The sequence below is a fragment of the Aquila chrysaetos genome, chromosome 1, assembly GCF_900496995.4.
Source record: "Aquila chrysaetos chrysaetos chromosome 1, bAquChr1.4, whole genome shotgun sequence".
Classification (NCBI taxonomy): Eukaryota; Metazoa; Chordata; class Aves; order Accipitriformes; family Accipitridae; genus Aquila; species Aquila chrysaetos.
Genome location: NC_044004.1, coordinates 29,437,591 through 29,450,590, shown reverse-complemented (window position 1 = coordinate 29,450,590; position 13,000 = coordinate 29,437,591). Strand labels below are relative to the sequence as shown.

At 38.9% G+C, this 13,000-nt stretch overlaps 2 protein-coding genes across 3 annotated transcripts in view; both read left to right on the top strand.

Moving 5' to 3' along the window:
- Window positions 1-780: 780 nt before the first annotated feature.
- CNGA1 (cyclic nucleotide gated channel subunit alpha 1) lies at window positions 781-11,426 on the top strand. The gene is made up of 8 exons (XM_030025779.1): window positions 781-994; window positions 4,817-4,940; window positions 5,252-5,314; window positions 5,696-5,728; window positions 5,838-5,936; window positions 6,852-6,959; window positions 7,107-7,213; window positions 8,077-11,426. The coding sequence occupies exons 2-8, from the start codon at window positions 4,834-4,836 to the stop codon at window positions 9,492-9,494; spliced, it is 1,935 nt and encodes a 644-aa protein (XP_029881639.1). The 5' UTR covers window positions 781-994; window positions 4,817-4,833; the 3' UTR covers window positions 9,495-11,426.
- A 1,150-nt stretch (window positions 11,427-12,576) lies between these two features.
- NFXL1 (nuclear transcription factor, X-box binding like 1) overlaps window positions 12,577-13,000 on the top strand; it is a 49,981-nt gene continuing 49,557 nt past the window's right edge. Inside the window, exon 1 of one of the 2 annotated variants that reach the window (XM_041123445.1) lies at window positions 12,577-12,873. In XM_041123445.1, the coding sequence (XP_040979379.1) occupies window positions 12,714-12,873 (160 nt within the window). In that variant the 5' untranslated portion in view covers window positions 12,577-12,713. The remainder of the gene's footprint in view (window positions 12,874-13,000) is intronic. The other variant, XM_030016450.2, reaches the window with a different exon arrangement.

Genomic DNA, 13,000 nt, shown 5'->3' with positions numbered 1-13,000 from the left:
GATTTCATGCTCAGCAATGCCTTTTTTTTTTTTTTTCCAAAATGGGCCATGTAAAATGTGCCAGATTAAAAAATCAATCACTCAAGCTCCTGAGAACTTAATTTTCCTCGTTCTCATGGAACCCAGCAGTGAAACGAGAAAGCTGAGGTATGCAAATACCTCAACATCTTCTCTTTCAAAGTACACTAGGATGCTCTTGGGGCTTTCTTGATTGCGTGGCCACTGCAGATGAACCCTTGCACATTTCTAATGGAGGAGGGCTGCAGCTGCTTTACAAACCATTTTGCAAAGTCATAATCCATACCAAACTTGAAGATTAGTTCAGTGTCTTAAAACTTCATCATTGTGGCATTTTCCACTAAATATATATTCACAATTCATAGGCTTTTTTAAGCATCAAAACAGTGATGTAAAAGTTATGTTAGGTTAGTTAAGAACTTTCAGTAGTTTAAAATGGTATTTCCTATTATTCAGGAATATGATAAACACATTAAGATAAAAAGGAAATTTCCATTTATGGTGTTTTATCTGTTCTAGTAAAGACCTGTTACTACAGTAACAGCATCTGCAATATCAAGAAAACAGGACAGCAGACAATACTGAGTATATAGTAATTTACAATAATATTTTTTTTCGTTTCAAGGCAGAGTGCGCTCCAATATTTGTCTCTTCTTGTGTGTGTTGATACAGCTAGTAAGCTTCTGCTCAAGTGAGGGATAATAGTGACTGCCACTGTTACTTTCATCTCTCTCTAAATCTCAAAATCCATCACTAGCTCAAGGAAATCCTCTTCTAATATCCATGTCCTTTCCTGGGAATAATTCAGAGAACTGCACATGGGACTGTCTGGTTGAGAAACTGATCAATAAGGGATTTATGTATGAAATGTTGATTATATTTAGCTTTTCATGGTGGCTTTGCTTATGTAGTAAGGAAACGTCACTGATTTAAAGGACTGAAATCGCTATTGGAAGCAGCAGATTACATTCCCAAGGTAAGCATGCACACTGATGAAACTGCTTATTGCAGAAGTGCTAAGGACTCTTTTTGCATCTTAGAAAAGAGAGATTTTGTTGTAACACACTGCAGATTTTAACGTTAATGAAGATTTATTGCTGCTTTTTGTAAAGAAAAAAAGTAGATCTTTACATGACACCAAATTCTGTTCCAGGATATCCTTACTTGAAGCATTTTCTCTCTAAAAATAGTGACTAGAGAAGTGAATACAGTGAGCCAGTAAGAAAAGTGAGAAATAGGTAAAATAAAAGAGTAGAAGAGATGGAAGTTGATCTTCCATTCACTACAGACCTGTAAAAGGATAATACTGCCTTCACTTTCTTGCAGCCCTAGAGATTTTGATGTATAGTAATTAATATAATGGTTGAAAACTCAGTTGTTTATAATATTAGTCAGATTTAAAAATCCAAGATAGTAAAAGCAAACTATTTGTGATGATACAGTAAAAACAATATGGTAAAAATCTAAAATATCTCTAAAGCAAGCATTTATCTGTATTACCTTTCAAACTTACTACCTAAATATGATACTGTGAATATGAACATTGGGCTATTAAAATGAAAGCAGTGTAACAATTTGTGACAATGTATCAGTTTAAGAAAAATATGTGTGACTACAGAATAGGAAACATGGTCGTGATACAATTTAGTAAAAACCATCTGAAATATTGTCTGAAAAATCTCTATAATACAATTTAAAAAATGCATTAAGGTGAGCTCTGGACCCATTGATTTTAACAGGATATTTTCTACTGTTCCCAGTGTCAGGGTTTTGCCACACAAATGCTGTAACCAGGTGACCACAGTCCCTAATCCACTAGCAATTAGCATTTCTGTGTCTTAGACTCAAGAATTTCAAAACTCCCCACAATTTGCTTTGAGACTAATGGAATTTTAAGATATTCTTGTGCTACATGTCCTGACCGATTGACAAGGGAAACAACCTGGTGCAGCAGTCACCTGAGCCTGACACTCAGATTCAGTATTTTGAGACTACAGGGTACTAAATACTTCCAATTTCTATGCCACTTAATGCTTCCAGTGCCTCAGTAAGATGAAATCTCCAGTCCTGCCCCAAACGGCAGCCCCTCTTTCCCAGCAAGTCCTACGCAAGGCTGCCACGGCTCCTTCAGCAGAACACAAAGCACCCCACAGTGGTTCCACTTACAATAGACACTAACAGAGCCAGAGGAATCTGTTTATTTGCAAAAATGCACAGAAAACCCTCTTTGCCTGAAGAATAGGAGAATGTAGAGGACATCATAGATTTTTCCCTGATCTCCAGGCTATGTAGTCTTGATGGGTGTGGATTTTTGGACACGTCCTATTTTACCACAGTTATCATCTTTAACCTCTAGTACATCTGCAAATTATTAAGTCTGAATAGCAGAAAGTCAACAATGGGGTTTTTTGCTCTTGAAACTGAAGAAGACTCAATGAGCAAAGATAAACATGAAAAACAACGGCCTACGTAGAAATGCTGGTACTGGGAGTCCTAATGTGAAGTGACTGGTTCACCCACTCGGGTGGAGGAATGATTTCCCTTGAGATGAATGTATTGGCATTTGTCTGGTGCTGAGTGTTTGGAAGTGGTTGGACACTGCTTTGTTTTGCACCATTATTTGTGAGCTCTGTGGACTCCAGTGTGGCTCCGTGGAGGATATAGGTTAAATCAGGATGGAATTTTGTGTGCTAGCATTAGCAGAGCTTTCAGAGCACCTGTAAGCAGACATAAAGCTGCTTAATTCAACCTGGCATACTTTCAATCTTCACGCTTTCAAACACAATTTATCCTTGGAGTAAGTCAGTGGAAACCCTGTTACAGCTTTAAGGCTCCTGGTGAATCTAACCTAATGTTTACTATGTCTTAGAAATTTAGAATCTTTTTATGAGACATCTTAGACCTGATCCTTGCTCTTAAGCATTTAAAGACTGACCAGCAATGTTGGACTATATTTAGGACTATTGATGGAAGAAAACATCTTAATCTTCAATCTTCATCGTTCTGTTTTGTAGAATGTTGTATATTGCTGTATTATTTTTTGCACCATGTGTCATTCATTCATGTCTTGTGACTGCTGGAAATACGGGTTTCCTCTCCTATTTCCTGTACAGGAATATTTTTAGTTTCACTGACTAATAAGGAAAGTCAGGTAAGTCTGGCAGTAATGTGGCAGCTGTATCATCCTGCTTCTGTTTTGCAGTGTGTTTGACTACAGAATGGAAGTACTTTCTTAAAGACTGATTTATTCTATGGCATTTGACATCACTTATCAGTGGTACAGCCACTCATTTGTCAATTTGTGGCTTACAGGCATCTCTATACTCCGATTTCATATGCACGGGGATATTGTTACTGTAGTGGATAGCATCTATTTTACAATCCTATCTAAATGGCCCTGTCAAGAGCAGATCACGCTTGTAGACACAATTCATGCCTGAAGAGTTGGCAGTCTCACTGATGCCAAGATATAACTGACAAAATTGTAAGAACAGTGGCTAAAAGTGAGAGCAGAAGTTAATTACTCTGGTGCTGGAACGACTGTGCACTACAATGCACTACATCAGTTATGTATGTGGTTTAACCCCAGCCAGCAACTAAGTACCACGCAGCTGCTCACTTACTCCCCCCTGCCCCCCAGTGGGATGGGGGAATAGGATCGGTTAAAAAAAGTAAAACTTGTGGGTTGAGATAAGAACAGTTTAATAGAACAGAAAGGAAGAAACTAATAATGATAATAATAACAATAATGAAATGACAATAACAATAATAAAAGGATTGGAATATACAAGTGATGCACAATGCAATTGCTCACCACCTGCCGACTGACTCCCAGTTAGTCCCTGAGCAGCAATTCCCCCCAGCCCCACTCCCCCCAGTTTATATACTAGATGTGATGTCATATGATATGGAATACCCTGTTGGCTGTGTCCCCTCCCGATGTCTTGTGCCCCTCCAGCCTTCTTGCTGGCTGGGCATGAGAAGCTGAAAAATCCTTGACTTAGTCTAAACATTCTTAGTAACAACGGAAAATATCAGTGTGTTATCAACATTCTTCTCATACCAAACCCAAAACATAGCAATATAGCAGCTGCTAGGAAGACAATTAACTCTATCCCAGCCAAAACCAGGACAGTTCTCTACAACATTTTCAATTTTTTAATATTGAAATGAACAAAACAGACATGAACAGCCACTAACATTTCTATTTAGATGTTTATATACTATCTGCTATATGAGTAAGGAGACTCTGCTACACCAGTCTTAACTTCTTAGTTACAGAACCTACTCTTTGCTCTCAACAGAGTATAACTTTCAGGTATCAGACATATTGAGATTTCTTTGGACGTACAACCAGTAGATGCTTCCTAGTCTGGTTTTCAGGATGTCACCTGTGCATGAATCTGTTTATCCATCTTGATACAATGTTTTGAGCCTTTGGTTCAAACCCTGGTGAAACAGCAGTAGACATTTCTAACACAATTGTCTAAATATTTTCAAAGTATGTGATTAGGCTCAGGAGAAAGACCTAAATTAATGCTTCCTCTAAGAGAGAGGTGTGTTGAACATTTTCTTTAGCAGCAGTTGCCTGGTCATTCAGCACACTGAAGCACCCACAGTGCCCTTTCTTGTCTGGTGGGAATGTCATGGGAGAGAAGAAACTGAAAATACTGTTGTTGGTTTTGGGTGAAGAAAGCATATAAAGGATTCATCTTAAAAAAAAAAAAATTGCTTGTAACTTCTGCTAGTTGTGAAATGACTTGATCCTTTTTAAATCAGTCTTCCTCAATTACCCAAGGTAAGACAAACTTGACCATGAAGGTAGGAGTGATTGAGACCCATCACTCCCATACAATTGTTCCTAGCGTGGTAGTGCAAGACACCAGTGAGGACCCTGGACCGATGGACAAAGGGGAAAACAGGTATGTCAAATTTACTATTTTGTGTCTGTTTGGGTTTTTTCCTTTGATAATTTGTGTAGGATTAACTAAGCACAGATACTTGCCATCATCTAATTTTCTTCACTCCCTCTTAATAAATTAAGTTTTTAAGATTGTGATATATTGCTTATTGTAAATATTTAGGAGATTAAAATCTGTGCTCTTTCAGTTTCCTTAGATAACTTAGCCCATAATTAAAATGGTGAGAAACAGTCTGTGACAATTTAGATATTAAATGGTTTTTTTGTATTTCAGCAGATATCATATAACTGTGTTGTTTTGCTGTTCCCCAGGCAAGGGTATCTACCCGGTGCACTTGCACACTACAATATTAACAACAATAGTAATAAAGACAAGTAAGTATCTTTGCCATTTCATAAAATGAGAGTACCGCAATATTGGTTGTTTGAGCAGCAATGAAGAATAATGATATATATCTAATCATGCCTTTATAAACAGTTATGTCATTCAAGTAATCCCAAAAGACACTGCATGTACATTTTAAATTCAGGCACATCAATTATGATGATCATTCTTAATACTAAAGTTATTGGTATTATACCTATTAATTTAAAATAAAAGTAGTTCTATGTGAGTACAACAAGCAAAACAGTTTTTGAAGGCCAAACACCTAAGTATAATGTTACCCTTACCAAATTCACATGATTCAAATAAATAAATGTGGAAGCAAGGGCTATATGCATCCCCTGAGCCTATCATATTTTTCTTTTCCTTAGAGAGGAGAAGAAAAAGAAAAAAGAAAAGAAGAGGTAAGACAAAGAGTAATAATACTACTATTTCTAAGACACTTAATTTCTTTCCAAATATGTAATAACTTAGTCTGTAACAACTGAAAATGTAAATCTATTTCTTAGCAAGTCAGAAAAAAAAAAAGGATGGAGAAACACAAAAGAACAAGGAAAAAAAGGAGAAAAACAAAAATAAAGATAAGTCCAAGAAGAAAGAAAATAAAGAAGAGTAAGTATTTTTCATTCAGATCCTGCTATGTTAGTCTAATAAAATTGCTTTTGATGTAAAACCAAATCCATTCACAAACATCCTGTAAACAAGATGCTTATACTCTAGTGAATGAGTATACAGACTGCTGTTCTCCCTAGAGTAGAGATGTTTTGATTTAACTTCATATGTGGACAACAGAAATATGCATGCATGGAATTGACCTGAAAAAATAGATCAATAAAAATCTCCTTTGGATTCTGATTATCCAATATCTTTTGGATAACACCCTGTAGCAAAAGATGTGCCAGCATAAAGCAATCTCTTCCACACATAAGGGCACCTACAAGCAAGTAAACTCTTCTATGATCTAAAAGTTCTTGCTTTACCTTTTGCTTGGTAAATTCATAACTTTCTGGCCAAGGAAGAGAAACTTAAAATAGTGCAGTAGGAACTTGTGTTGTATGATTTCACATTCTTTGGTTTCTTTATGTAAACTATGACAATGTTTCATCTTTTTCAGAGGTAGACTTTTCCCAGTGAGAAAGGCAAGATTTAGCTCACTTATTTAAACATTAGTAGTCACATAATCATTTGATTTTTTGAAAGATGATCAAATCAATTATCAGACAAGACAGTTAATTGGATAGGAAAAAAATTAATTTAAAAAGATTGAAATTACATGTGCCACTATAAACTGAAGTGGGACTGCCAAGCTGATTTTGCTCAGCAAAATTTAGATTCTAAAGCTTGCGCTGCAAGTCACACCTAACAAGCAGCTTCATGTTCTCCATGCATTCAAGCAAGGAAGCTTAACTTTAATAAAGACTATTTATTCTACAATAACAATTTCTGGAATGCTTCATTCCTCAAAAATTGTTAGGTGTATTTTAAGTGTCTTATTAAATCTCCTTTTTTTTCCTGCCTAACACTTAGGAAGAAGAAAGATATTTACATTATTGATCCAGCAGGAAATATGTATTACAACTGGTTGTTTTGCATCACAATGCCTGTCATGTACAACTGGACCATGATTATTGCTAGGTGATGTACTCCTTTAATGACTATATAAAACTTCTGGCAAATCATAATATCCCTAAATAAATTAAAAAATACTTTATTCATCACTGATTTAATGCAAGTATTTAATTTTCAGTGCACGGTAATTTACATTTGTCTTTTCCTATTCAGAGCCTGTTTTGATGAGCTTCAGCATGACTATTTAGTGGTATGGTTCATTATTGATTACATTTCTGATGCCATCTATGTTGCTGACATGTTTGTACGGACAAGAACAGGTAAGTATATTCAATGAGTAATTCTTCCTCTTCATATATTTGTGTCAGGTGGTTTAAAATATTCAGAATACTACTACTCTTATTACCTGGGTACCCTTGACGAAGTGCAACAGTGAAAAAGACATTGAGATAGATCTCTGAAAGACTATAGTCTGTGACCTGTAAAAATAAGAGAAACTCTGATGTATTACTCAAAAAATACATAAAGCCTGAGGTAAGCTAGGCATGAGGTAAGCTAGATAGAAGCTGTTCTGCCTGCAGCTGACTCAACAAGACAAAATAAACATGCAATGGGGCCAAGTGTGGATCAGGGGTTCTGAAAAATTAGCACCTAAATCTGGATTTTGTATTTAAGGAGATTCAAGTATTCACTTGATTTTCAAGACCATTGAGCAAGCAAGACATCCAATTAACTTCAGCTGCAACTGTTTCTTTTAAAATCTTATCCTACATCCAGAGCTATTGAGTAGATACCTCAATATGGAACTGAAATTCCCGTGTTCAAATTCTTTCCCTCATTAATCACCCTTCCTATATCCCGTGGATTTTTTTTTTTTTGGGGGGGGGGGGGGGGGGGGGGGGGCGCGGGGAGGGTGTGTTCAGATGTTCACCATAGTGGAAAAGTGGAGGGAAAGAATCAGAGCTAGAAATGTTTAATTTTCAAAGCTGTTTAGTTTAGCTCAAGCTGAACCATATAGCACTATGTTGAATATTTGGAAATAAGCAATTGCTTATTAAAAAGTAAGAGAAGTTATGTACCATCTGGAATTTGCACCCAAAATATTTTTCAAAGTAGATCTGGATTGACATTTAACACAACACAGTTGACGTCGTAACATTTTTTATTTACAATTTGATTTTAGGTTACCTGGAGCAAGGTCTTCTGGTGAAAGAAGAAGAAAAGCTTCAAGAGAAATATAAGACATCTTTGCAATTCAAATTAGATTTTCTGTCAATCATACCAACTGATCTCTTGTACTTTAAGTTAGGACTGAATTACCCAGAATTAAGAATAAACAGACTACTCAGAGTAGCTCGGATGTTTGAATTTTTCCAGCGAACAGAAACAAGGACAAACTACCCAAATATCTTCAGGATCTCTAACCTCATCATGTACATTGTGATTATTATTCACTGGAACGCCTGTGTGTACTACTCGATCTCGAAAGCCATTGGATTTGGGGCTGACTCATGGGTCTACCCCAACACCTCTGATCCTGAATTTGCCCGTCTGACTAGAAAGTATGTCTACAGTCTCTACTGGTCTACACTGACCTTGACTACTATTGGTGAAACACCCCCTCCTGTAAGAGATTCTGAGTATTTCTTCGTGGTCATTGACTTCTTGGTTGGAGTATTGATTTTCGCTACCATTGTTGGTAACGTGGGCTCTATGATCTCCAACATGAACGCTGCCAGGGCAGAGTTTCAAGCAAGGATTGATGCAATCAAGCAGTATATGCACTTTCGGAATGTGAGTAAAGACATGGAAAAAAGAGTTATAAAGTGGTTTGACTACCTGTGGACAAACAAAAAGGCTGTGGATGAAAGGGAAGTCTTGAAGTATCTGCCAGATAAACTAAGAGCAGAGATCGCAATTAATGTTCACTTGGAAACACTAAAAAAAGTTCGGATTTTTGCAGACTGTGAAGCTGGCCTGTTGGTTGAACTGGTTTTGAAACTCCAGCCGCAAGTATACAGTCCTGGAGATTATATTTGCAGAAAAGGAGATATTGGACGAGAGATGTACATTATCAAAGAAGGCAAGCTGGCAGTGGTCGCTGATGATGGAATTACCCAATTTGTGGTCCTAAGTGATGGCAGCTATTTTGGAGAAATCAGCATTCTTAATATCAAGGGTAGCAAAGCTGGCAATCGAAGAACAGCCAATATTAGAAGTATTGGATACTCGGACTTGTTTTGTCTGTCTAAAGATGATCTCATGGAGGCTTTGACAGAATATCCAGATGCAAAGGCTATGCTGGAAGAAAAAGGCAAGCAAATCCTAATGAAGGACGGGTTGCTGGACATTGAAGTTGCAAATTTAGGAAGTGATCCTAGAGATCTGGAAGAGAAGGTCACCTACATGGAAAAAGCAATGGACAGATTACAAACAAAGTTTGCCAGGTTGTTGGCTGAGTATGAAGCTGCACAACAGAAACTGAAAAAAAGACTTACACAAATCGAGAAAATATTGAAGCCAGTTATAGAGCAAGAATTCACAGACTTAGAAGAAACAGATCCATTCACAGATAAACCTGGAGTGTCAAAAGCGGAATAAAACACTGGAGGTTGCCAATAAGAGTTAGGGTCAAACCCTGCACAGGGCTGAATACACTCATTTCTAATCTTTGTAGGACCTGGCTATTAATTACAAAAAATTATTTGTTGAGGTAATGTCACTAATTTTCTACAAGCAGCACATATTTGGAAGGTTTCAGGAAGAAAAAGAAGAATCGAGACTGAGGATGGAAGATAACACCTTGCTCTTGCACAAACAGGTGGCATTATCTGCTAATGCGTTATGTACTCATTATGTAACACTGCTCTACGGCAAATGTATTAAATCTTTATACAGTCATATACTGGCAAATATTGAAAGTTTTGCTGACTATTTTAAAATAATTTCTTTGTGTCTACTTATGGAAAGAAGGAAAGGTTTGGTAACAATTATATTATTTGAAGTCAATATAGGCATGAACCATGACATTAAATTTGTGTATAAACAAACACGTAAAATCTATTGATTAACATAAGATTAATTAAGTATGGGATATTATATAAAAAATTAGGTATATCTACAGTGCAGATGTGAGTACTGAAGGCTGTAAGATTAGGAAAATATTATTACTTCATTGGGTCCACCTTGGCTGATTTCTTGAAATGTAAGCGGGCAGTTTTAAATGGTCCTTTTTTGGGGATATTACATGCAAAGACTGGAATAGAAAGGGGAGAAAATACAACTTTTTGCAAGCATCAGTATGACAAATATGGATGGCTCAAAATCTAGCTGTTCTTCCTACAATAATAACAAATAAGTAATATTGAAGACTGTTCTGCTCCATGTAATCATATGGCTGCTGATCATGGACTATCAAGTTTTTAAGATCTGTCGTTAAAAATTTTTATATCCCTAATGTAACAGTTGTGGATGCTGGCAGAGTGCAAGGGACAGACTTGACAGAAAGAGGCCAAACTCTCCCTACAGCGTCTTTTGCAGCTGCTGTTGGGGAAAGAATACAATGACTAAATAGATAATTTTTTTCATTGATAGGGTATTTCTTTCTTCTGTTTTTAACTACTACTAAGTAAAATCTACTGTGTCATATGTCAGATACATTTTCAATTGCTTTAAGAAGCATTATCTCCTTGGATTTTTTCCCTAATTCATGTCTTTTTCCATTGGCAAAAATTGATTTTATTAGTTGTTGTCTCAGCTGGGTATTTTCAGCTGGGTATTTTAAGTAGACTTTGACTTAATGTTGGAAAAGTTTGATGACAGGGAGCAAAGAAAGGAACTGCAAGGAGAGAATGGATAATTCTGTATTTAGGGCAATTTGATTATCCTGGACAATTGGACTGCCACGCTTAAAAAATACATACGTAAATGTTACTGTCACTTGACAATATCTCTAGCACTTTCATTCTTCTCCTTAATAAGATGGAGATATTATAAATTGGATCTTTTTAAAGTGCATGCATTTCTGGTTGTTTTATTTTTATGTAATGTTGATAGGCTTCCAGAATGCCAGAGATCTATAAAAAACTCCTGATTTCACTGCAAAGGTTAAATGTTATGAAGTAATTAATGCATAGGATATATATGGAACAACAAGGATAACTGTAAAATGAAACGGCTGTTCATTTACTATTGATCCTGTGCTTTGAATGACAAATGGCATAATGTGCTGGTGAGGGGAAAGAGTATGCCATCATTCCATTAAAGATTCTATTAGTGCACACAAGAACAAGCGTTATTCTGGCATTTAACTATATTGTGAATGTTGGACTTTGCAATCGGCATTCCTCCAATTCCGGTCTTGAATATAATTTGTAGTCTGTGTGGCAGCAGCATCCTGTAGGGCTGCATCATATTTCACTGGGCTCTTAGGAAGCACTTTTCTCCTTTGTTGAAGAGTTTAAGACTTTGTATTAGAGAAGTTTGTGCTATGATAATTAGTTTTAATTAATAAAGACAGAGATCTACTGTTAATATTTTTTCTTTTATTGATCCTTCAGTCTATGACACAAGTTGTAGTCACTAGCTGCCTCTTTCTTGAGAATAAAAACTCTTTGATTTAAAACACTTCAAAATAAAACAGAAAACCAGAATTGACCTCCAGTAGTTTACTTACTATTTTCATACTCTTTATGATTGGAAACCTTGTATTATTTTACTTTTATAAGCATGTATTTGCTGAAAAAAAATGCTAAATGCAGAGTTCCCTCCTGGCACAAAACAGAACATAACTGCTATAAGGAAATGTCAGTAAAATTAAAACTATTTCAACCTGCACTTATCTGTCAGAACATTTCAGGAGGCACACAGATTCCTCAACACGTATTTCTGTGCAGCAAAAGCTTCTGGATATACTTCAGTAATGTTTCTAACCACGCTAATTTTTAACTCTCATACTCTGAAGAGGAGCTGTGAAGAAAACACGAGTAAAATCTGTGGAAACAGCTGCCAGAAAGTTACTCTGGAGAAAAGGAGGCCGAGGGGAGACCTTATCACTGTCTCCAACCACCTGAAAGGAGGTTGTAGGGAGGTGGGGGGTTGGTCTCTTCGCCCAAGTAACAAGCGATAGGATGAGAGGAAATGGCCTCAAGTTGCGCCAGGGGAGGTTTAGATTGGATATTAGGAAAAATTTCTTCACTGAAAGGGTTGTCAAGCACTGGAACAGGGTGCCCGGGGAAGTGGGTGAGTCCCCATCCCTGGAGGTATTTAAAAGACGTGTAGATGTGGTGTTTAGGGACATGGTTTAGTGGTGGACTTGGCAGTGTTAGGTTAACAGCTGGAACGGATGATCTTAAGGGTCTTTTCCAACTGAAAAGATGCTGTGAAAGACAGCTGAAGCCATCGCTTCTGTGGCCAGAGCGGCAGGCAAAAAGAAATTCAAGCATTAAGTAATAAAGAGACCCCAACCTGGGCATCGGCAGCCAATTTTCTGACTATCCAGCGCGGAACGAGCTCCCGGCGGGCACCGCGGCCCCTCTCCACGGAGGACTCTCCGAGGCCCGCACAGCGCCTGCGCCCCGCTGCACGCTGGGTGTTGGAGTCCCCCAGCCACCGCCTCCGCCCGCCCGCGCGGGGAGCGCTGGGAGCTGTAGTCGTGCTGCCGCGGGAGCTCACCTCACCGGCGTCCCCGCCGCCTCCACCGCCGCTTCCGGGCGGAGGGGCCGGGCCGGGCGGGAGGGCTCGCCTCGGGGCGGCTTCAGCCGGGGGTGTGAGGAGGGGTCGGCCTCCCTCCGCCGTCCTTCGCTCGCCCCCGGCGGAGACATGGAGGCGCCCTGGCGCCAGGGCGGCCGGGGCCGGGGCCGCGCCAGGAGCGGGGACGGGCTCGCCGCCCGCGCTGGGGCGGCCGCCCGGCCCCCGGCCCCGAGGGCCCGCGGCGGTGCCTGTGTTGCGGCCGCGGGGAGCAGCGGCGAGGGGGCCAGCGGTGAGTGTCGCGTCCTCCCCCCTTCCCCGGCCCGGCCGGGGGCTGCGGGGTCCTGCGCTGCGGAGCCGGGTGTGGCTCGGAGCCCAGCCGGGCCTCGGGGAGCCCCTGCGAATGCCCCGGTCGGGGC

What these genes read in the sequence shown, in the direction of transcription:
- CNGA1 (XM_030025779.1), top strand. Translation starts at nt 4,834, where the DNA reads ATGAAGGTAGGAGTGATTGAGACCCATCACTCCCATACAATTGTTCCT. An exon ending in ATGGACAAAGGGGAAAACAG is followed by an intron (nt 4,941 to 5,251) that starts GTATGTCAAATT and finishes GCTGTTCCCCAG; the next exon opens with GCAAGGGTATCTACCCGGTG. An exon ending in AAGAAAGAAAATAAAGAAGA is followed by an intron (nt 5,937 to 6,851) that starts GTAAGTATTTTT and finishes CCTAACACTTAG; the next exon opens with GAAGAAGAAAGATATTTACA.